The sequence below is a fragment of the Theropithecus gelada genome, chromosome 16 (assembly GCF_003255815.1).
Source record: "Theropithecus gelada isolate Dixy chromosome 16, Tgel_1.0, whole genome shotgun sequence".
Classification (NCBI taxonomy): Eukaryota; Metazoa; Chordata; class Mammalia; order Primates; family Cercopithecidae; genus Theropithecus; species Theropithecus gelada.
This window is the reverse complement of record NC_037684.1, coordinates 28,175,588-28,196,506: the sequence shown is the minus strand read 5'-3', so window position 1 is coordinate 28,196,506 and position 20,919 is coordinate 28,175,588. Positions and strand designations below refer to the sequence as shown.

Below are 20,919 nucleotides of genomic sequence, written 5' to 3'. Positions count from 1 at the left end.
ACCGGGCAGGGCCACCTAAGGCTATCTGTCTGCTGCTTACACACCCTCTTCTTTCTGACCACCCAGAGGCAGGATGGGAGGATAGAACCTGGGGGCTTTGCTGAGTGAGAGTTTCTTCTTGCAGAGCTGGTTACCAGGGCAACAGAGAGAGCACTAGGGTCTAACTGAAGGACTGGGGAAGCAAGAAGCAAGGGTAAAGGGGAAGCATCCAACACTCAAACCTCCTGCCAGTAACCCACCCCAAGGCTGGTTGGCATTTTTTGCATGACCCTGGGAGATCAGGCCTACAGTCACTCATCACACTGTGGGGAAGAGAAGCAAACTGACACGATTTAAAGAGGAGTTAGGGGCCCAGAGCGGTGGGTCACGCCTATAATCCCAGCACTTTGGGAGGCTGAGCTGAGCCAATCACCTGAGGCCAGGAATTTGAGACCAACGTGGCCAACATGGTGAAACCCCATCTCTACTAAAAATACGGAAAAAAAGTAGCCAGGCGTGGTGGCGGGCGCCTGTAATCCCAGCTACTTGGGAGGCTGAGACAAAACAATCACTTGAACCCGGGAGGCGGAGGCTGCAGTGAGCCAAGATCGTGACACTGCACTCCAGCCTGGGTGACAGAGTGAGACTCAGTATAAAAAAAAAAAAAAAAGGAATTAGGAATGTGGGTCAGGAAAGTCACAGTACTCTGGCTGTGGCACCAGCACCAAGGGATGGGGAAGTCCCATCTGTCTTTATAAGATGTACAATAGTTGGGCACAGCAGCTCAAGCCTGTAATCCCAGCACTTTGGGAAGCCCAGACAGGAGGATCACTTGAGCCCAGGAATTCAATGACCCTGTCTCTACAAAAATAAAAAATAAAAAAATTAGCTAGGTGTGGTGGTGCATGCTTGTGGTTCCAGCTACTTGAGAGGCTGAGGTGGATGGATTGCTTGAGCCCAGATGGTCAAAGCTGCAGTGAGCCAGGATTGTGCCATTGCACTCCAGTCTGGGCAATAGAGCAAGACCAAAAAAAAAAAAAGATGCAGTATGACATCCATGCCTCCAGCGTATGGATTTGTGAAACCCAACAAATGCTGCCAGCTCCATATGAAAATTGCTCTCCCATACCAGGGATAGCCTCTGTAGTAAACTTCCATCCCACCCAGAGGAAAAAGTCACTTCAAAGGTAGGAACTGCCCTCTAAGCATCAAAGGCCAAGTGGACTAGGTAAACTGAAACATGACCCACAGTTGATTTGTTTTTTGAAACCTTGTGTCCAGGTAGGTCATATTATCTGTTAATTTCACTTTGGGATTAGTGTTGCAAAACATTTGTTATTAAGAAAGGAACATTGGGGCTGGGTGTGGTGGCTTGCACATGTAATCCCAGCACTCTAGGAGGCTAAGGCAGGAGGATCACTTGAACCTAGGCGTTCCAGACCAGCCTGGGTAACACAGTGAGACCTCGACTCTACTAAAAACAAACAAAAAAAATTAGCTGGGCATGGTGGTGTGGGCCTGTAGTCACAGCTGTTTGGGAAGCTGTGGCAGGAGGATTGCTTGAACGTAGGAGCTCCAGGCTGTAGCTACCTATGATCGTGCCACTGTATTCCAGCCTGGGTGACAGAGCAAGACTGTCTCAGGAAAAAAAAAAAAAAAAAAAAAAGTGACACTGGATCTGGTAGGGTGGAGAGTCACTGGCAAGGACATTAAGAACACAGACTCCAACTTGGCCTTGGGAGGCCAAGGCAGGTGGATCACCTGAGGTCAGGAGTTCAAGACCAGCCTGGCCAACATGGTGAAACCCCATTTCTACTAAAAATATAATTTTTTTTGTACAAAAAATACAAAAATTTCTACTAAAAATACAAAAAAAAAAAAAAAAATTTCCCTTCCCCTTACCTGACCCGATCGTCTCCCTAAGACTGTGGTCCTTAATACTTGAGTGTCGGCATCTTTACTTTTCAAGAAAGCTATACCAATACTTCCCCCAGCCCAGGACTTGGTATAGTTATACTGACATCTGATGGCATATTACCTTGGGAAACTTACTTGCCAAACACAAAGGAAGCCATAAAGAATACTAGATGCTCATGTGAATAAGCAGCATCTCTCTGCTTCTCTGTCCCTGACACTTCCAATCTAAGGGATGGCATGATATCCTGGTAATCTATGTGGTTAAAAAAGATAACTGATGGGGAATGCAGACACATTTATGGCCTCAAAGGGGCTCCTCATCTCTCTGGGCTTCTGTTTCACAAATCTGGGCTGACCTGAGTTGTGACCGTGACCCTGTGGGGGAATTAGGGAGTCCTCTTCCCTCCCTCCCAAATCAAGACTCATGCAAAACATTGGCAAGAGAGCCAAGTTTACAGTCTAAATTTTATTATCTCCAAGTCACAATGCTGATCACAAATGGGCACCCTTTAAAACAGTAACAAAAAACACCACCACACATGGAAAAATCCTTGCAACTAAACACAGTGGACCAACAGAGACAACTCTCACAGTGTCTTAAGGTCTGGGAATCTGGGCATGCTGCCCACAGGCTTGAGGAGACATCTTCAGGTTTAAGGCAAAGGGAACAGCCTACAAAAGGCACAACCACCAGCTACCCCTGGAAGAATCTCTTAGTTATTTCCTCCTTGGGGGTTACAGATTAAATGCCCCTCCCCGCTCTCCACACCACACCTGTGACTCGAGTGGTTAGGCCAGCTGCTAGAGGGAAGGAATAAAAACAGACAGTGACATTACCGGGGAGAGACACAGCCACCATCTTCGCCCTCAGGTTCTGTAGAAGGACAGGGACAGTGGCCAAGTTACCCCTGGCGGACAGAAGTACTGCAGTAATAGGAATCTCTTCCGCAGAGGCAGCAGAGAAGTGGTTTAGTGCCATGGATAGCGAGGAAAGATAGGAGCCCTTGCCCAGAAGGTGACTGGCTTCCTTAGGCCTTAAGCCCAGGTGTAGTATCTTCTGTTTGCAAGGACAAAAGTAGAATTCGGGGAAAATAAGGTAGTAACATCTAAAACACTTGTAGCAGAGAAGACGTGGAGAAGAGCAATTGCAAAGGATGGGGTAGACTGCTTGCTGGATGATATTTGCCTTTAAAGAGATGCACTGGTCCACAGCAACTGGAAAGGGAGTGTAGCAAGAATGGAAAGAAGAGAAGCAAGGCCCTCTAATTCCACTTACCTCAAAAGACTGCGCCCTGAGGACTATGTGAATACACACCCCTAAGGGCAAAGGCTCTCACTCCACCATCCCTTTCTCACAAAAGCATCTGGTTTGCCATCTCTCCCCACAGTAGGGTATTTGCCCTCAGCAGAGAACAGAAGTCCACCATAGTACAGGTACTGATGGATGCTCAGACTCCTAAAAACCTAAGTCAAAGAGAAGGACTCCTACCCACCTACTCTGAGCTTTTCCGCACAATAGGACCCTCTGTGCAGACAGCCATGCTTCCACAGGGTTAGAGTTAAGGGAATACAAGTATACAAGAGGATAACAAACGCCAACTAAAAGTGAAAGGCCAGGTCTTTTTAGCCTTGGTGAGGAAGGCTGGCTGATACATTCTCCATTATCTGGGATACAGGGAAGAATCAAAAGGGAATCCAGAGGGGCTAGCAAACCAGAAGAATGGACTTGTTTCATTTAAAGGCAGGGAGAGCAAGAAACAGAGACAAAGAGAAAAAACTAAAATAATATTAAGGATAAGCCAGGCTTTAAAAATGAACATCTTAGAAAACAAAACAAACAGGAAGGAGCTTCCTTGAGAACAGAAGACACTTCAATTTCCCGGAAGAAAGTGAAGAACAGCAGAAGACATGGGCTTCTGGATCTAGACTCAGAAGCTTGGGGCTGTCTGGCTCTGCTCCCCCGAACACAGCCAACTCAAGTGAAGAGTGAAGATGGGACGAGGTCCACTTGTTTCTCCCTCTCTCCAGAGCCTGTCTTTAGAGGAAGGCAGGGGTCCTCCTCTTTCAGCTGTTTGCTGGTAGAAGCCATAACCTATATCTTTGAAGCCCTTCAGGTAGTAGATAGCCAGCTGTATTTCTCTTCTCTCCTGAGTTCTCACCTCTGCCGTTCTGACAGGGGTTGGAAAAAGGGAAGAACCACCAAAGTGTTAGTGGGCCGTCTGGGCATTTACAAGCTGTTTACAAAAAGCCACATTTCTAAATAATGTGTATTAAGTAATGTCCTTAAACAAAACAAAAGCAACAAAACCCCCCGTCTTTCTCCTCTATGATCTTTAGAACTGGTTTTTTCTGCTATAATATCTCAAATTTAGATTTCCCTTTTCCTTTACTGCCTTCCTGTATTTTTTCCTTGTAGCTTCTAAATTGAAAATTGTCATGTAACAGTCGTTTCTACTTCAACCCTGCCCCATACACTTGCCACACAAACAAACTGGCAAATTTCAGGACTCCTTTAAGCCTCCTGAGATATCCCATGATTATTATCATTTAAAGCATTAATTAGAAGCCAGGCGGGGTGGCTCACGCCTGTAAGTCCAGCACTTTGGGAGGCCAAGGCAGGAGGATCACCTGAGGTCAGGAGTTCAAGATCAGCCTGGCCAATATGGTGAAACCCCATTTCTACTAAAAATACAAAAACTAGTCAGGTGTGGTCGTGCATGCCTATAATCCTAGCTACTCAGGAGGCTGAGGCAAGAGCAATGCTTGAACTCAGGAGATGGAGGTTGCAGTGAGCTGAGATTGTGCCACTGCACTCCAGCCTGGGTAACGGACTGAGACTCCATCTCAAAAAAAAAAAAAAGCATTAATTAGTGATTTTTGTTTGTTAAGCAAGTGTAAGCATTAGTTTTAAGAATATTCACAGTAAGTTGTGCACTTACTTTTATATGATAAGATTTAAAATATTCAGAAACTCATATTAACTGGAACCCCTGCTTACAACCTGAAATAATAAAGTTGGAATTTGTTATCAGGTCATACCAAAAAGACTGTTTTCCAGAGAAACACACCCAGAAAAATGAGGGAAATCCTCTGGGGAGAAGGAAAGCCCACTGACGGAGCATGTGCATTAAGTATGGGAAGGAGCTCTCATACCTCAGGTGGAGGGGGCTTGATGGTGACTGGCTGGGGAGTCCTCCGTGGTGGGGAGGGCTTTGGTTGCACCTGCTGCTGGGCGGGGTTATAGTAGGTCACTCCTCCATATACCTGTGATGGGGCCTGGACCCCACAAGCCAGGAGAAGAAAAAGTTAGGAATGAATTCATCCAACCTATGATGAACAGGAAATATTATTCATCCACAAGAGTACTGGGGAATTTATAATTTTAAAAATATCTGATCTGCCCACCCTTCAAAATAAAGTGACTATTCATTTTTGCCTTAATTCGTCATTATTTTGCTCTGGTTTTTATTTCTTCAAAGTACTGCCCAGCTTTCTCTAATTCTTAACATCAGCTGACAATTGGAAAAGGCTGAGTTCAGTAGCGACACTACAGATACTTGATTATGTCAATGTGGTGGAAGTTAAGCAGGACAGAGGCGGGGTGATAAGGAGTAGAATACAGCTTCTTTATGCAATAGAGTGAAAAGCAGGTATTGCCACCTATGAAGTACCAGAACACAGGAAAGAAACACCATTAAAGAAACTGAACGCTGGGTGCGGTGGCTCATGCCTGTAATCCCAGCACTTTCGGAGGCTGAGGCAGGTGGATCGGTTGAGGTCAGGAGTTTGAGACCAGCTTGGCCAACATGGTGAAACCCCGTCTCTACTAGAAATACAAAAATTAGCCGGGCGTGGTGGCAGGCGCTGTAATCCCAGCTACTCGGGAGGCTGAGGCAGGAGAATCGCTTGAACCCAAGAGGTGGAGGTTGCAGTAAACTGAGATCATGCCACTGCACTACAGGCCTGGGCGACAGAGAAAAAAACTGAAAAGAATAAAGATGATGGGCATTACATAAGCTGCATTTCCAGCTCCTGACCACTAAGAGGCGTCTTAGCGTCAATACAAATCAGTGGCACTGAAATGTTCTCTCAAATTCCTTTAGCATTCTCCCCATACCACATTCCTGTCTGAATTAAAGAATATGTATCTAGAAAAACATGATCATTAGCCATCTCACCTGTGTATTAGGATACAGATGAGGCGGCGGTGGGGGAGGCAGTGCCCCTGGAGCATAAGGGTAACTGGGATTACCAAAGTTCATGACGCCTGGAGCAGAAAAGTAAGTAGGAGCAAGCAACTGCTGAGGTGGTGGCTGTCCTGGAGACATGGACACTGGTGGGGGATAGAGGCCTGGATTGGGCAGAGGAGCTGGTGTCTGGTGGGGATGTAAACCTGGATAAGGAGAAGAAAAAAACTGAAAAATAAAGTAACATCATTTTCATAGGATGGCCTGGCTGGACTGCTCAGTATAATCAGGCTCAGGATGGAAGTCCTCAGGATGGATACAAGAGGAATTTGTTGCCAACGCAGCCAGGATGGCCAGACTCCCAGGCTAGCAGCACAGAACTCAGGAGGATAGGGTTTGTGGTGCTCCCAACATATATCCTCAGGTACTGGAAGCATACAAGCAGAGACACTAAACTTACCTGGGTGGGGAAGGTGCATTTCTGGCTGCACAAGCATGCCCTGTGGAGGCAGCGGGGCAGGGCTGTCACCATGGGTATAGATTGGTCCCTGGAACTGCACTGTAAGATATCACATTGGGACTCTCATAAACCCTTACTCTTCACATCACATGGACAAGTCTCCTTGTTCCCCAAGCCCTTTAAAAGATGTTCTCAATATTCCATGCGAAGAAAACAGCAACCAGACAATGTTTGATAACCACTATGAGAGGTCAGAAGAGAAATTCAGGAGCCAGGAGCCTAGTGTCTTACTTCACTTCACACTGCCAAGAAAAGTACCCCAACAATAAGAAAAAACTCACGTGGATCATAGTAATGTCCCTCCATGATACTGATATGCACTGGAGGGGCGGGGGGCTCTGGCACAGGTCTTTGCCGCTGGGATGAATAGCGTTTGGCTCGACCACCCTGGACGCCCTGAGACAAAGAAAGAGGCCTAAACAATAAGAATTCTAGAGGGCTCTCATGTCAAGTTCTACCTTCCTTTAGGTGTTGAAAAACAACTTGGTACATGGCAGGTGTTTAATGGGTATTTGCAAAGTGAGCTGAAAAATAATGAAAGATAACAAGATTTGAACCTAGGGCCAGGCGTGGTGGCTCACGCCTGTAATCCCAGCACTTTGGGAGGCTGAGTCAGGCAGATAATGAGGTCAGGAGATCAAGACCATCCTGGCTAACATGGTGAAACCCCGTCTCTACTAAAAATACAAAGAAATTAGCCGGGCGTGGTGGCAGGTGCCTGTAGTACCAGTTACTCAGGAGGCTGAGGCAGGGGAACGGTGAGAACCTGGGAGGCGGAGCTTGCAGTGAGCCGAGATCACGCCACTGCACTCCAGCCTGGGCCACAAAGCAAGACTCTGTCTCAAAAAAAAAAAAAAAAAAAAAAAAAGATTTGAACCTAAACCTTCTACCTTACATTTCTGAAATCCAAATTAAAATAAACATGCATAATCAATGGAAAAACTGACTTTATCTTAGCCGGGCGTGGTAGATCACGAGGTCAGGAGTTCCAGACCAGCCTGGTCAACATGGTGAAACCCCATCTCTACTAAAAATACAAAAATTATCTGGGCATGATGGCATGTTCCTGTAATGCCAGCTACTTGGGAGGCTGAGGCAGGAGAATTGCTTGAACTCGGACCCGGGAGGCAGAGCTTGCAGTGAGCTGCGATCCCATCACTGCACTCTAGCCTAGGCAACAAGGTAAGACTCCATCTCCAAAAAAAAAAAAAAAGGCCGGGTGCGGTGGCTCAAGCCTGTAATCCCAGGACTTTGGGAGGCCGAGATGGGCGGATCACGAGGTCATGAGATCGAGACCATCCTGGCTAACCTGGTGAAACCCCATCTCTACTAAAAAATACAAAAAACTAGCCGGGCAAGGTGGCGGGCGCCTGTAGTCCCAGCTACTCGGGAGGCTGAGGCAGGAGAATGGCGTAAACCCGGGAGGCGGGAGCTTGCAGTAAGCTGAGATCCAGCCACTGCACTCCAGCCTGGGCAACAGAGCGAGACTCCGTCTCAAAAGAAAAAAAACAAAAACAAAAACAAACAAACAAAAAGAAACCTTATCTTGGTTTAAACAATGAACAAGCTGTGTAACAGGCAGCTCCCTCCCCCATCTACCCTTTTCCCCTTCTGTACCATTTCTTCCATCCGGTTAAACTGAGGTGGAGGTCCTGCTCCCATGTGAATATGGTTGGGCATACCTGTAATACACCAAAAAAGTTACTTCTGCAGATCAGACATATGTGAGTGGGACTCAAAGATACTATCAAGAAACAGGTTTAAGTGTCAACATGAGGAATGCCTTTTTTCTTTTTTTTTTTCTTTTTTTTTTTTTTTTTGAGACGGAGTCTCGCTGTGTCTCCCAGGCTGGAGTGCAGTGGCGTGATCTCAGCTCACTGCAAGCTCCGCCTCCCGGGTTCACGCCATTCTCCCGCCTCAGCCTCCCAAGTAGCTGGGACTACAGGCGCCCGCCACCACATCCGGCTAGTTTTTTTTTGTATTTTTAGTAGAGACGGGGTTTCACCATGTTAGCCAGGATAGTCTCGATCTCCTGACCTCGTGATCCACCCGCCTCGGCCTCCCAAAGTGCTGGGATTACAGGCTTGAGCCACCGCGCCCGGCTGCCTTTTTTCTTTTAATTAATAAAATTCTCTATAAACTATCTCTGCTTTCTGTCTACACCAACATTTAGAAATTTGTCCCCACTGTCTGCCATCTTAATATAGCGATAAAGCCCTTGAACATGAAAAATAAAATGACTTCAATAAAGAAAATCAAGTTCAAATTTTTCCTATCAAACTGTTCCCTGCATAGAATCATTGGGAGATTATAATTAGTACATTACATTATCCGACATACTGAAAAATCTCAGCCCAAGAGTTCCTGAGCAACGGCCGGACAAGGGAGGGATGTTTTGTAAATCTACTTGATTACATCCCATTCACAGGGATCTAGGTTGGAAGTTTGAGAGGAGATTCTCCTCTGGCTAAAATGACTCAAGACAAAAAGGAATGTTCTAGAGATTGTCCTCCAATAGTAAGAAGGGCGCTATAACTCCAAATGAGGAGTTCCAATATTTAAGATAGATTTCAGACTAAGGAAAGATCCTTCGATCTATCTGGGTGGAGAAAGACAAACCCGAACAGGCAAAATGGGTAATATGTAGGTCTTACACTCTAAAACTATGCTGCCCAGTATGATATCCACTAGCCAAACATGGACACTTAGGTTTCAATTAATTAAAAGTTCAATTCCAGCTGGGTGCAGTGGCTCATGCTTATAATCCCAGCACTCTGGGATGGCAGAGGTAGGAGAACTGCTTGAGCCCAGGAGTTCAAGACCAGCCTGGAAAACACAATGAGAAACAACCCCGTCTTTCCAAAAAATAAAAAAATCAGCCAGGTGTAATGATGTGTGCTCATGATCCTAGCTACTGAGAAGGCTGAAATGGGAGGATTGCTTGAGCCCTGGAGGCGGAGGTTGCAGTGAGCCAAGGTTACGCTACTGCACTCCAGACTCCAGCCTGGGTGACAAAATGGGACCCCATCTAAAAAACACAAACAAAAAATACTATATCTATATAAATAACAGTGGCCGGGCGCGGTGGCTCAAGCCTGTAATCCCAGCACTTTGGGAGGCCGAGACGGGTGGATCACGAGGTCAGGAGATCGAGACCATCCTGGCTAACACGGTGAAACCCCGTCTCTACTAAGAAATACAAAAAACTAGCCGGGCGAGGTGGCTGGCGCCTGTAGCCCCAGCTACTCGGGAGGCTGAGGCCGGAGAATGGCGTGAACCTGGGAGGCGGAGCTTGCAGTGAGCTGAGATCCGGCCACTGCACTCTAGCCTGGGCTACAGAGCCAGACTCCGTCTCAAAAAATAAAAATAAAAATAAAAATAAATAAATAAATAAATAAATAACAACAACAACAAAAACATAAAAGTACAATCATTACAGAAAGTTCTATTGGGCAATCTGTCTCTAGAAGATTAAGGAAATAAGGGAAGCTTGCCTTTCAAAGATATTAGAGAAGATCTTGATCAAAATTCAACTGAATAAATTTTTGCCTTCAAACATTTAAACATTAGCTCAAATAATAACGTTGTCTTCTTCTACTTTTTGTGGAAAAGGATCCTGTACTCAGGAGGCTCAATGATGACTGGGCAGGTGCAGTGTCTTCCACCTGTAATCCCAGCGCTTTAGGAGGATCACCTGAGCCCAGGAGTTCAAGACCAGCCTGGGCAACACAGCGAGACCCCGTCACTACAAAAAAATTTTTAAAAATTAGCTGGGGCCAGGTGCAGTGGCTCACGCCTGTAACCCCAGCACTTTGGGAGGCCGAGATGGGTGGATCACTTAAGGTCAGGAGTTTGAGACCAGCCTGGCCAACATAATGAAACTCCATCTCTACGAAAAATACAAAAATTAGCCAGGTGTGGTGGTGTGAGCCTGTAATCCCAGTTACTCAAGAAGCTGAGGCAGGAGAATTGTTTGAGCCCCAGAGGCAGAGGTTGTAGTGAGCTGAGATCGTACCACTGCACTCCAGTCTGGGCAACAGAGCAAGACTCTGTCACCAAAAAAAAAAAAAAAAAAAAGAAAGGGGCCAGGCAGGGTGGCTGTGGCTCACCCCTGTAATCCCAGCACTTTGGGAAGCCAAGGTGGGTGGATCACGAGGTCAAGAGATCGAGCCCATCCTGGCCAACATGGTGAAACCCTGTCTCTACTAAAAATACAAAAATTAGCCCAGCGTGGTGGTGCACACCTGTACTCCCAGCTACTCGGGAGGCTGAGGCAGGAGAATCACTTGAACCCAGAGGTGGAGGTTACAGTGAGCCGAGATCGTGCCACTGCATCTAGCTTGGGCGACAGAGCGAGACTCCATCTCAAAACAAACAACAAAAATACAGAAACAAATAAATCTCAAAACAAATAAATAAATAAAAATACAAAAAAAGGCCCGGCACGGTGGCTCACGCCTGTAATCCCAGCACTTTCGGAGGCTGAGGCGGGCGGATCACAAGGTCAAGAGATCGAGACCATCCTGGCTAACACGGTGAAGCTGGGAGGCAAAGGTTGCAGTGAGCCAAAATTGCGCCACTGAATTTAGCTTGCGCGAAAGAGTGAAACTCCGTCTCAAAAAAAAAAAACAAAAGAGAAAAAGTAGACATTTGTCAGACACATTCCCGAGACAGAAGTCCCATGCCCCAAACCTGATGATGCAAACGGGAAAAAGGTAGCCACCAGTTCTATGACACCTACCTCGAAGTTCCCGTGGTTGCAGGAAAGAAGGCTGCCCCGGACTCCAATTCTGTTCTGCTATATTTAGTTGTGCCACATCTTGCTCAAGTCCACCTGTAGTAGAATCCACTGGAGCGTCCCAGTTCCCAGTCTTAGTAGGTGGAGCTGGGGTGGTTTCTGGGACTGGAGGTGCTGGGATCAGTCCTTCAGGAGGAGGGGGCACCTCCTCTGCAAGCTTGACTGCATCTCCAACTTTGGTTCGGGTTCTTCTTGCCCGGGAATAGGATTTCTTTTCGATGGGCCTGTCAGGGGCTGGTGGTGCAGTATCAGGAGCAGCAGCTGGTGTCTCTGAGGTTGCCTCTTCCTTCTCAGGACTGCCAAGCACTGGAACATCTGCTGCTTCTGGAGATGGATCCCTCACAGGAGTCTGCTCTAGGCGCCGTGACCGGTAACTAGTCTCATGCTTAACAGTCTCGCCAGACCGGCCACCATGCTGCCCCCCAGCTTCCATAGGCCTAAAACCAGCACGACCTTCCTTGAAGCCCCCAGATCGAGAATAATTCCTGGGTGCAGACATGCGGCCAGTACCTGCAGCATTTCTGTTAATAAATGTCCTTGGTGGTAGGGTACCCCCAAGACCCTGGTGGCGATGAGACTTGTTTAGCCGCTCACCATTCCAATTTGGATCTCTTTGTGGAGGACTCCCATATCTACAAAAAATGGAATGAAGAAACTGTTAAGAAATTAACAAAAGGAGGCTGGGCACGGTGGCTCAGGCCTGTAATCCCAGCACTTTGGGAGATCAAGAAAGACGGGCAGATCACTTGAGGCCAGGAGTTTGAGACCAGCCTGGCTAATACAGTGAAACCCCATTTCTACTAAAAATACAAAAATTAGCTGATCGTGATGGTACATGCCTGTAATCCCAGCTACTGAGGAGGCTGAAGCAGGAGAATCACTCAAACCCGGGAGGTGGAGGTTGCAGTGAACCGAGAACATGCCACTGAACTCTTTATTTTGTCTCAAAATAAAGAAAGAAAGAAGGAAGGAGAGAAGAGGAAGAAAGAGAGAGAGAGAGAGACAGAAAGAAAGAAAGAAAGAAAGACAGAGAGAGAGAAAGAAAAGCAAAGCAAGAGAGTTCTCTCTAAAATATATCTATAGTCTATGGTCTATTTTTTTTTTTTTTTTCCTTTTTTTTTGGAGACAGGGTCTCACTATGTTCTCCAGGCTAGTCCTGAACTCCTGGCCTCAAGCAATCCTCCTGCCTCAGCCTCCCAAAGTGCTGGGATTCCAGGTGTAAGCCACTGTAAGCCACCATGCCTAGCCCAGTCTATGTTCTAAAATGCCTCACCGGGGTTTCCGGATTCTTCGGGGTTTGATGTCATCAGGATTATGAGCTGAGCGAATGTCATAACCATAAAGAGCAATGAGCTCCTGTCGGGACTTTGGGGCCTGCTCATCTTCCCGGAACTTGTCATGCTCCCAGCGACCCTCATCCTTCCATAGCTTTCGCTGACGCCCCTTGGGTCTGGATAAAATGAAGGAAAAGTGTCTTGGGTCAGCAGAATTCTCCAAGTAGAGATGTTCATGAACAAAACGGGTCAGGCAGGGGGACAATAGGAACTTCACGTAGTCTCATCATCCCAAAGAGATTATAAAAAACAGGCCTCCCCTAAGCAAGTGTGAATCACAGAACCTCAGAGCCTGCTGGGCTCAAATACAACAGACATAGAAATGAGAAAAGGACTTCATTTCATGCCATTCAGTACCTTTGAAAAACATCTCCTTTCTCCTAAAAGGCAGCCTATGCAAGTACTTCACTTCTCAGAGGCCTTACGCCTCAGATTAAGAAAAGAAAAAGTAGAATAATTAAGAGAAGATGAGTTCTGGAAACAGACTGCCCTAGGTCTGCATCTTAGCTGCCTCACCAAGAATTACCAAATATTCTAAGCCCACTTTCCTCATTTGTACAAGAAGGATAATCATAATACTTATCTTAAAATGCCTGTAATAAATGAAATACAGGCAAAGCATTTAGCAAAGTACCTGACCTACATGTCTAAAATACATGTTAGACAGCGGCAGCAGCAAGTGGCTTTTACCTGACTTCCTCCTCCTGAGTTTGCCCTCGAAGATCATGCTCAAAGAAGAGCCCTTTCCGAGGTATGTATGCTGGATTCTTCCGATCTTCATCATCATCCAAATGCTTAGGGCCCTTTTTACCCACTTTGTTCTCCACAGGCTCTGTGCTCTCCTAGAGGACAGATAAAGGGATCCTTACTCTTCCAGACTCAATAATCCCTATTCCAGCCTCTAAAATGGAGGACTGTGGAATGTACTGACCTGTCCGTCCCCACTTTGCCTCTCTCCAGTCACAGTGCCTTTGGTGTCAGGCTTTTCTTCTCCCTTCTCTTCTTTTGTTGAAGAATTAACAGCATCATTAGCTTCTGATTTCAGCTCCACTTTGGAGTTTTCCTCTTCACTGTATTCTCCTTCTTCACCCTGAAAAAAGTTTCCCTGTCAGTGATGCAGATAAGATCTGAACAGCATTTTAATTCCCACCTCGCCCCCTCCCAGGATGGAGTCTCTGTCACTCAGGCTGGAATGCAGTGGTACAATCTCGGCTCACTGAAACCTCTGCCTCCCAGGGTCAAGCAATTCTCCTGCCTCAGCCTCCCAAGTAGCTGGGATTACAGGCACCCACCACCACGCCTGGCTAATTTTTGTATGTTTAGTGGAGACCGGGTTTCACCATGTTGGCCAGGCTGGTCTCAAACTCCTGACTTCACGATCCGCCTGCCTTGGCCTCCTAAAGTGCTGGGTTTACAGGAGTGAGCCACCGTGCCCGGCTGCATTTCAATTTTCTGCTCTTTAGGAATACATTTATTGATTAAATTTTTAGTACAACACAGAACTGAAAAGCAAACAAATCAATATTCTTACCCATATTTCCAGAAGATAAAGATCCTATTTTGGCTGGGCACGGTGGCTGATGCCTGTAATCCCAACACTTTGGGAGGCCGAGGCAGGCAGATCACCTGAGATCAGGAGTGCGAGACCAACCTGGTCAGCATGGCAAAACCCCACCTCTACTAGAAATACAAAAATAAGCCACACATGGTGGCAGGCACCTGTAATCCCAGCTAACTGGGAGGCTAAGGCAGGAAAATCATTTGAACCAGGGAGGCAGAGGTTGCAGTGAGCAGAGATTGCACCACTGCACTTCAGCCTGGGCAACAGAGTAAGGCTCTGTTGCAAAAAATAATAATAATAAAAAAAACGCTATTTTTAAAAATCACATTAAAAAAATACACACATACACACATATATATCCACATAGGTTTTCCTAGAACACATGCAAGAATTATTAAAAGTGGCAGGCTGGGCGCAGGGGCTTACACCTATAATCCCAGCACTTTGGGAGGCTGAGGCGGGAGGATCACTTGAGGTCAGGAGTTCGTGGCCAGCCTGGTCAAAATGGCAAAACCCTGTCTCTACTAAAAATACAAAAATTAGCCAGGAGGCGGGAGGCTGCAGTGAGCCAAGATTGTGCCACTGCATTCCAGCCTGGGTGACAAGAGCAAAACACCGTCTCAAAAAAACAGAACAGGCCAGGCATGGTGGCTCACACCTGTAACCCCAGCACTTTAGGAGGCCGAGGTGGGCGGATCACAAGGTCAGGAAATCGAGACCACGGTGAAACCCCATCTTGGCCGGGAGCGGTGGCTCAAGCCTGTAATCCCAGCACTTTGGGAGGCCGAGACGGGCGGATCACGAGGTCAGGAGATCGAGACCATCCTGGCTAACATGGTGAAACCCCGTCTCTACTAAAAAATACAAAAAACTAGCCGGGCGAGATGGCGGGCGCCTGTAGTCCCAGTTACTCGAGAGGCTAAGGCAGGAGAATGGCGTGAACCCAGGAGGCGGAGCTTGCTGTGAGCCGAGATCCGGCCACTGCACTCCAGCCTGGGTGACAGAGCGAGACTCCGTCTCAAAAAAAAGAATTAAAAAAAAAAAAAAAAAAAAGAAACCCCATCTCTACTAAAAATACAAAAAATTAGCTGGGCGCAGAGGCGGGTGCCTGTAGTCCCAGCTACTCGGGAGGCTGAGGCAGGAGAATGGCGTAAACCCAGGAGGCGGAGCTTGCAGTGAGCTGAGATCCAGCCATTGCACTCCAGCCTGGGCGACAGAGCGAGACTCCGTCTCAAAAAAAAAAAAAAAAAAAAAAAAAAGATCTAAAAGTTTTCATGGATCCCCATGAGATATTCACTGAGAAAACATGCAATGACAAACAATTGCCAGGCTGGATGTAGTGGTTCATGCCTGTAATCCCAACACTCTGGGAGGCCGAGGCAGGTGGATCACTCGAGGTCAGGAGTTTAAGACCAGCCTGGTCAACATGGTGAAACCTTGTCTCTACTAAAAATACAAAAATTAGCCAGACATGGTGGCATGAACCTGTAATCTCAGCTATTTGGGAGGCTGAGGCAAGAGTATTGCTTAAACCCAGGAGGTGGAGGTTGCAGTGAGCCAAGATAGCACCACTGCATACCAGCCTGGGCGAAAGAGTGAGACCCTGTCAAAAAAAAAAACTTCACCAGGAGTGGTGGCGTGCGCCTGTAGTCCCAGTAACTTGGGAGGCTGAGGTGTGAGATCATTTCAGCCCAGGAGGTAGCGGTTGCAGTGAGCCATAATTGTGCCACTGCACTCCAGCCTGAGCAACAGGGCGAGACCCTGTCTCCAAAAAAAGAAAACCAACCAACCAAACAAAAAAACCAAAACACAACAAATTGAGTGCCTGTAGTCCCAGCTACTCGGAAGGCTGAGGGAGGAGCATCACTTTAACCTGGGAGGCAGAGGTTGCAGCGAACCAAGATCGCCCCACTGCACTCCAGCCTGTGCAGCAGAGACTGTCTCAAAAACAAACAAAAAACAACAAACTGTTATACATTCAGTAACACTTTAAGTTTACATTTTATTAATTTACATATATTCAAAAATAGTAATACATAAGGGGGGCGATGTATATTTTAGTCTATAGATAACGAGAACTGAATGAGTAGATGTGCAAACTTTTTTGAGACAGGGTCTCACTCTGTCGCCCAGGCTGGAGTGCAGTGGCGTGATCTCAACTGACTATAGCCTTGACCTCCTGGGCTCAAGTAATCCTCCCACCTCAGCCCCCACAAGTAGCTGGGACTACAGATGTACACCACCATGCCCAACTAATTTTTGTATTTTTTTGTAGAGACAAGAGTTTCACCACATTACCCAGGCTGGCCTCAAACTTCTGAGCTCAAGCGAACCTCCTGCCTCAGCCTCCCAAAGTGCTAGGATTACAGGCATGAGCCACTGCGCCCAACCAGATGTGCAAACTCTTGATAATGACTCTATAATTTCCCAATGCGCTGTTATCCTCAAGTTGGAAAATAGTGGCTTACATTTTTTGATGCCTATGAGTACTAGTTGTCTGCAGCAGGAAATTCCTGCAGTCAGAAACTATCCAGAATCACATAATTACAAAAATTTGACCTAAAAAACCTTAGAGGACAACTTGTACAACCATCGCATTTCAGAAACGAAAAAAATTAGTCCAAGTGCTCTCTCTCTCTTTCCTTTTTACTATCTTCTTCCCTCTTTTACCACATCAAGATTGGGTAACACTGTTCATGACAGAGAAAGTGCTGGGTCTACACACAAAGGATCATTAGGCCATTAGAAAGGGCCAGGAAATGGATGTGTGGCTAGTTCTAGGTAGGAAAAGGCAGCAGCTAAGGCTCATGACAAGGGAACTGGCTTTACAGTAGAGTTACTCTCCTCTCCTTGTCCTCCCCAGACTTGGACCTAAGGAGGCAGAGCTATGGCTAGGGAGGCCTACGAGAACACAGAGAAATGGTTTCAAGGAAAGGTGGTGGTGTCCTCATTGATGGGTTACATCTGAAACCTGGTAGATGTATGTATACTGGTCTCTCACTCTCCTACTGGGTCTGATACTTGACCTGAACCAGACTGCCCTGTCACTCAAGACTCAGGTTGGCCCCAATAATCTGGTCAAAGAGGCTCAATGTGGGATTCCTGAATTCCTGATTGAGAAGCTCTCAAACTCTAAGTTTCTGCCATCTTTTCTTTTTTTTTTTTTTTTTTTTTTTTTTTTTTTTTTTTTTTGAGACGGAGTCTCGCTCTGTCGCCCAGGCCGGAGTGCAGTGGCCGGATCTCAGCTCACTGCAAGCTCCGCCTCCCGGGTTCACGCCATTCTCCGGCCTCAGCCTCCCGAGTAGCTGGGACTACAGGCGCCCGCCATCTCGCCCGGCTATTTTTTTTTTGTATTTCTTAGTAGAGACGGGGTTTCACTGTGTTTGCCAGGATGGTCTCGATCTCCTGACCTCGTGATCCGCCCATCTCGGCCTCCCAAAGTGCTGGGATTACAGGCTTGAGCCACCGCGCCCGGCCTGCCATCTTTTCAAATAGAGCTGAGTCAGCCTGATTGGCCCAGACAAGCCAATTAATCCCTCTTCCTCGTTTTTCCCTGCTCAGCATCTGGGTATAGTTGACCCTGGAACAAGGGGTTTGAACCACTCAGGTCCACTTCTACGCAAATTTTTTTCAATAAAAGTTACAGCAAGTAATGCCTGCCTCTCCTTCCACTGCCTCTGTCACCCAAGGCAGCAAGATCAACCCCTCCTCTTCTGAAGTCTACTCAACACAAAGATGATGAAGACCTTTATGATGATCCACTTCCACTGAATAATGTTTCCTTAATAGTGAATATGATTTCTTAATAATATTTTCTTTTCTCTAGCTTACTTATTGTAAGAGTACAGTACACAATAGACATACAAAATACGTATTCACTGACTGTTTATGTTATTGGTAAGGCTTCCAGTTGACTTAGTAGTTGGGGGGAGTCAAAAATTATACTTGGAATTCTTACTGCACAGGGATATGTGTCCTTTATATTTATTATTTATTTATTTTGGAGACAGAGTCTTGCTCTGTCGCCCAGGCTGGAGTGCAATGGCATGATCTCAGCTCACTGCAACCTCCACCTCCTGGGTTCAAGCAATTCTTATGCCTCAGCCTCCTGAGTAGCGGGGACTACAGGTGTGCGCCACCACTCCTGGCCAATTTTTGTACTTTAGTAGAGACAGGGTTTCACCATGTTGCCCAGGCTGGTCTCAAAGTCCCGAGCTCAGGCAAGCCACCCACCTCGGCCTCCTGAGGTGCTGGGATTACAGACGTGAGCCACCACACCCAGCCCCCTTTTATTTTTTTTTAACAGATGGGGTCTCGCTGTATCACTCAGGGTAGAGTGTAGTGGTGTGATCAAGGCTTGCAGCAGCCTCAAACACCTGGGCTCCAGTGATCCTTCTGCCTCAGCCTCCTGAGTAGCTGGGACTGCAGGCATGTGCCATCATGCCCAGCTAATTTTTGTCCTTTTTTTTTTTTTTGTAGAGACAGGGTCTTGCTTTTTTGTCCAGGCTAGTCTCAAACTCTTGGACTCAAGTGATCCTCCTGCCTTGGCCCCCTAAAGTGCTCGGATTAGAAGCATGAGCGACTGTACCCAGACAGGATAGGCACTCTTAACTCCCATGTTGTTCAACTATTTTCGCCTTGAGTATTTTGGGTTAGGATTCCCAGAAAGGTAACCGAATAGAGGGAGACTGTTTGACTATATCCACACTATCAGAATCAAGCCTTTACCTATAGCTTTTTAACAACCAAGCACCAGGCCGGGCGCGGTGGCTCAAGCCTGTAATCCCAGCACTTTGGGAGGCCGAGACGGGCGGATCACGAGGTCAGGAGATCGAGACCATCCTGGCTAACACAGTGAAACCCCGTCTCTACTAAAAATACAAAAAACTTAGCCGGGCGAGGTGGCAGGCGCCTGTAGTCCCAGCTACTCGGGAGGCTGAGGCAGGAGAATGGCGTGAACCCGGGAGGCGGAGCTTGCAGTGAGCTGAGATCCGGCCACTGCACTCCAGCCTGGGTGACAGAGCGAGACTCCGTCTCAAAAAAAAAAAAAAAAAAAAAAAACAACCAAGCACCATTGATTCTTCCCATTTCCCTTAATTACATGAAGACCCTCCTCAAGACTGGGATGGGTAGGTGGCAGTCATTCAGTTCTTTCCTTGATTCTATGTTCCCTGAAGATTTTCAAGCAGAAATTACAATAACTTGGTGCATGTGATTTTAATTCTCCACCTCCCTACACACACATACTGACTTAATTCAAATACCTTTAAATAGCATTATCACATGATTAATAAGGAAACCTTGTTTTATGCTCCACCCTCTGATCTGTGGTAGGATGTCAAATGAGGCAACTTTATTTCAAGTGAAAAACTAATTTTGTTTCCAGGGCAGAACAGATACAAATAGCATAGTGCTGAGGAGGCTCCAAATTAGTCAAAGCTTAGTCTAACTGAAGCCAAGGTGCTACCACACGGTCACACTACTTTGGCAAAGGGATGTCATCAAAACTCTTTTCCAGAGGAGACAAACTCCCCTACATCACCCACCACTTCAGTGTACTCTTTCCAATTCTTACTAGCTCTACCCTGAAGGAACTGAAGGAACTGCTTCCTTTGAAACATTCTAATACAGAAGTTTTAGTTTATTCTTCCACTTCTTCCCACATATTTCAGACTAAGAGATGGGGTTGGTATCCTTATTCTAAATGTCTCTTCCAGATCTAACTCTTGTAGCCTCATTTTAATAAACCCTGGCTCCTCCGAGGCCACAGGCCTACCTGTCGCTGACTAGAAGACTTTAGCACTGAGGTCAGTCTTCACCTGCACATCAGCCATCCATTTCCATGGCTATACTCCAAACCAGTTTTACCTAGAACTGCTATGCTTTATTATAAGTAAAACTGCTCCACTTTCAAAACCTTAAATATAATTAGCTGAGGCCGGGCGCGGTGGCTCAAGCCTGTAATCCCAGCACTTTGGGAGGCCGAGATGGGCGGATCACGAGGTCAGGAGATCGAGACCATCCTGGTTAATACGGTGAAACCCCGTCTCTACTAAAAAGTACAAAAAACTAGCCGGGCGAGGTGGCGGGCGCCTGTAGTCCCAGCTACTTGGGAGGCTGAGGCAGGAGAATGGCGTAAACCCAAGAGGCGGAGCTTGCAGTGAGCTGAGATCTGGCCACTGCACTCCAGCCTGGGCGACAGAGCGAGACTCCGTCTCAAAAAATAAAAAATAAAAAAATAAAAAAATAAAATATAATTAGCTGAGCATGGTGGCTCATGCCTGTAATCCTAGCTCCCTGGGAGGCTGAGGCAGGACAATCACTTGAACCCGGGAGACGGAGGTTGCAGTGAGCCAAGAAAGCGCAACTGAACTCCAGCCTGGATGACAGAATAAGACTCCACCTCAAAAAAAACAAAACAAACAAAACCTTACGTATAAATACCCCAGTCCTTGACCAAAATCGTCACATGCAAAAGAATGAAATTAGACCCTTACTTTACCCCACATATAAAAACTAACTCAAGGCCGGGCGCGGTGGCTCAAGCCTGTAATCCCAGCACTTTGGGAGGCCGAGACGGGTGGATCACGAGGTCAGGAGATCGAGACCATCCTGGCTAACAC

At 46.7% G+C, this 20,919-nt stretch overlaps 1 protein-coding gene across 3 annotated transcripts in view; it reads right to left on the bottom strand.

Annotated features, from left to right (window-relative positions):
- Window positions 1-2,342: 2,342 nt before the first annotated feature.
- Window positions 2,343-20,919, bottom strand: part of CASC3 (CASC3, exon junction complex subunit) — a 41,633-nt gene continuing 23,056 nt past the window's right edge. For 2 of the 3 annotated variants that reach the window (XR_003116311.1, XR_003116312.1), the window contains exons 4-13: window positions 13,667-13,825; window positions 13,426-13,577; window positions 12,675-12,851; window positions 11,345-12,033; window positions 8,221-8,285; window positions 6,885-6,999; window positions 6,075-6,642; window positions 5,050-5,172; window positions 4,836-4,897; window positions 2,343-4,065 (exon numbers count right to left, since the gene is read on the bottom strand). Coding sequence is in view for 1 of the 3 variants with exons in the window: in XM_025363732.1 (XP_025219517.1) it covers window positions 4,874-4,897; window positions 5,050-5,172; window positions 6,075-6,289; window positions 6,544-6,642; window positions 6,885-6,999; window positions 8,221-8,285; window positions 11,345-12,033; window positions 12,675-12,851; window positions 13,426-13,577; window positions 13,667-13,825 (1,818 nt within the window). In the remaining 2 variants the exon portion in view is untranslated. The remainder of the gene's footprint in view (window positions 4,066-4,835; window positions 4,898-5,049; window positions 5,173-6,074; window positions 6,643-6,884; window positions 7,000-8,220; window positions 8,286-11,344; window positions 12,034-12,674; window positions 12,852-13,425; window positions 13,578-13,666; window positions 13,826-20,919) is intronic. The other variant, XM_025363732.1, reaches the window with a different exon arrangement.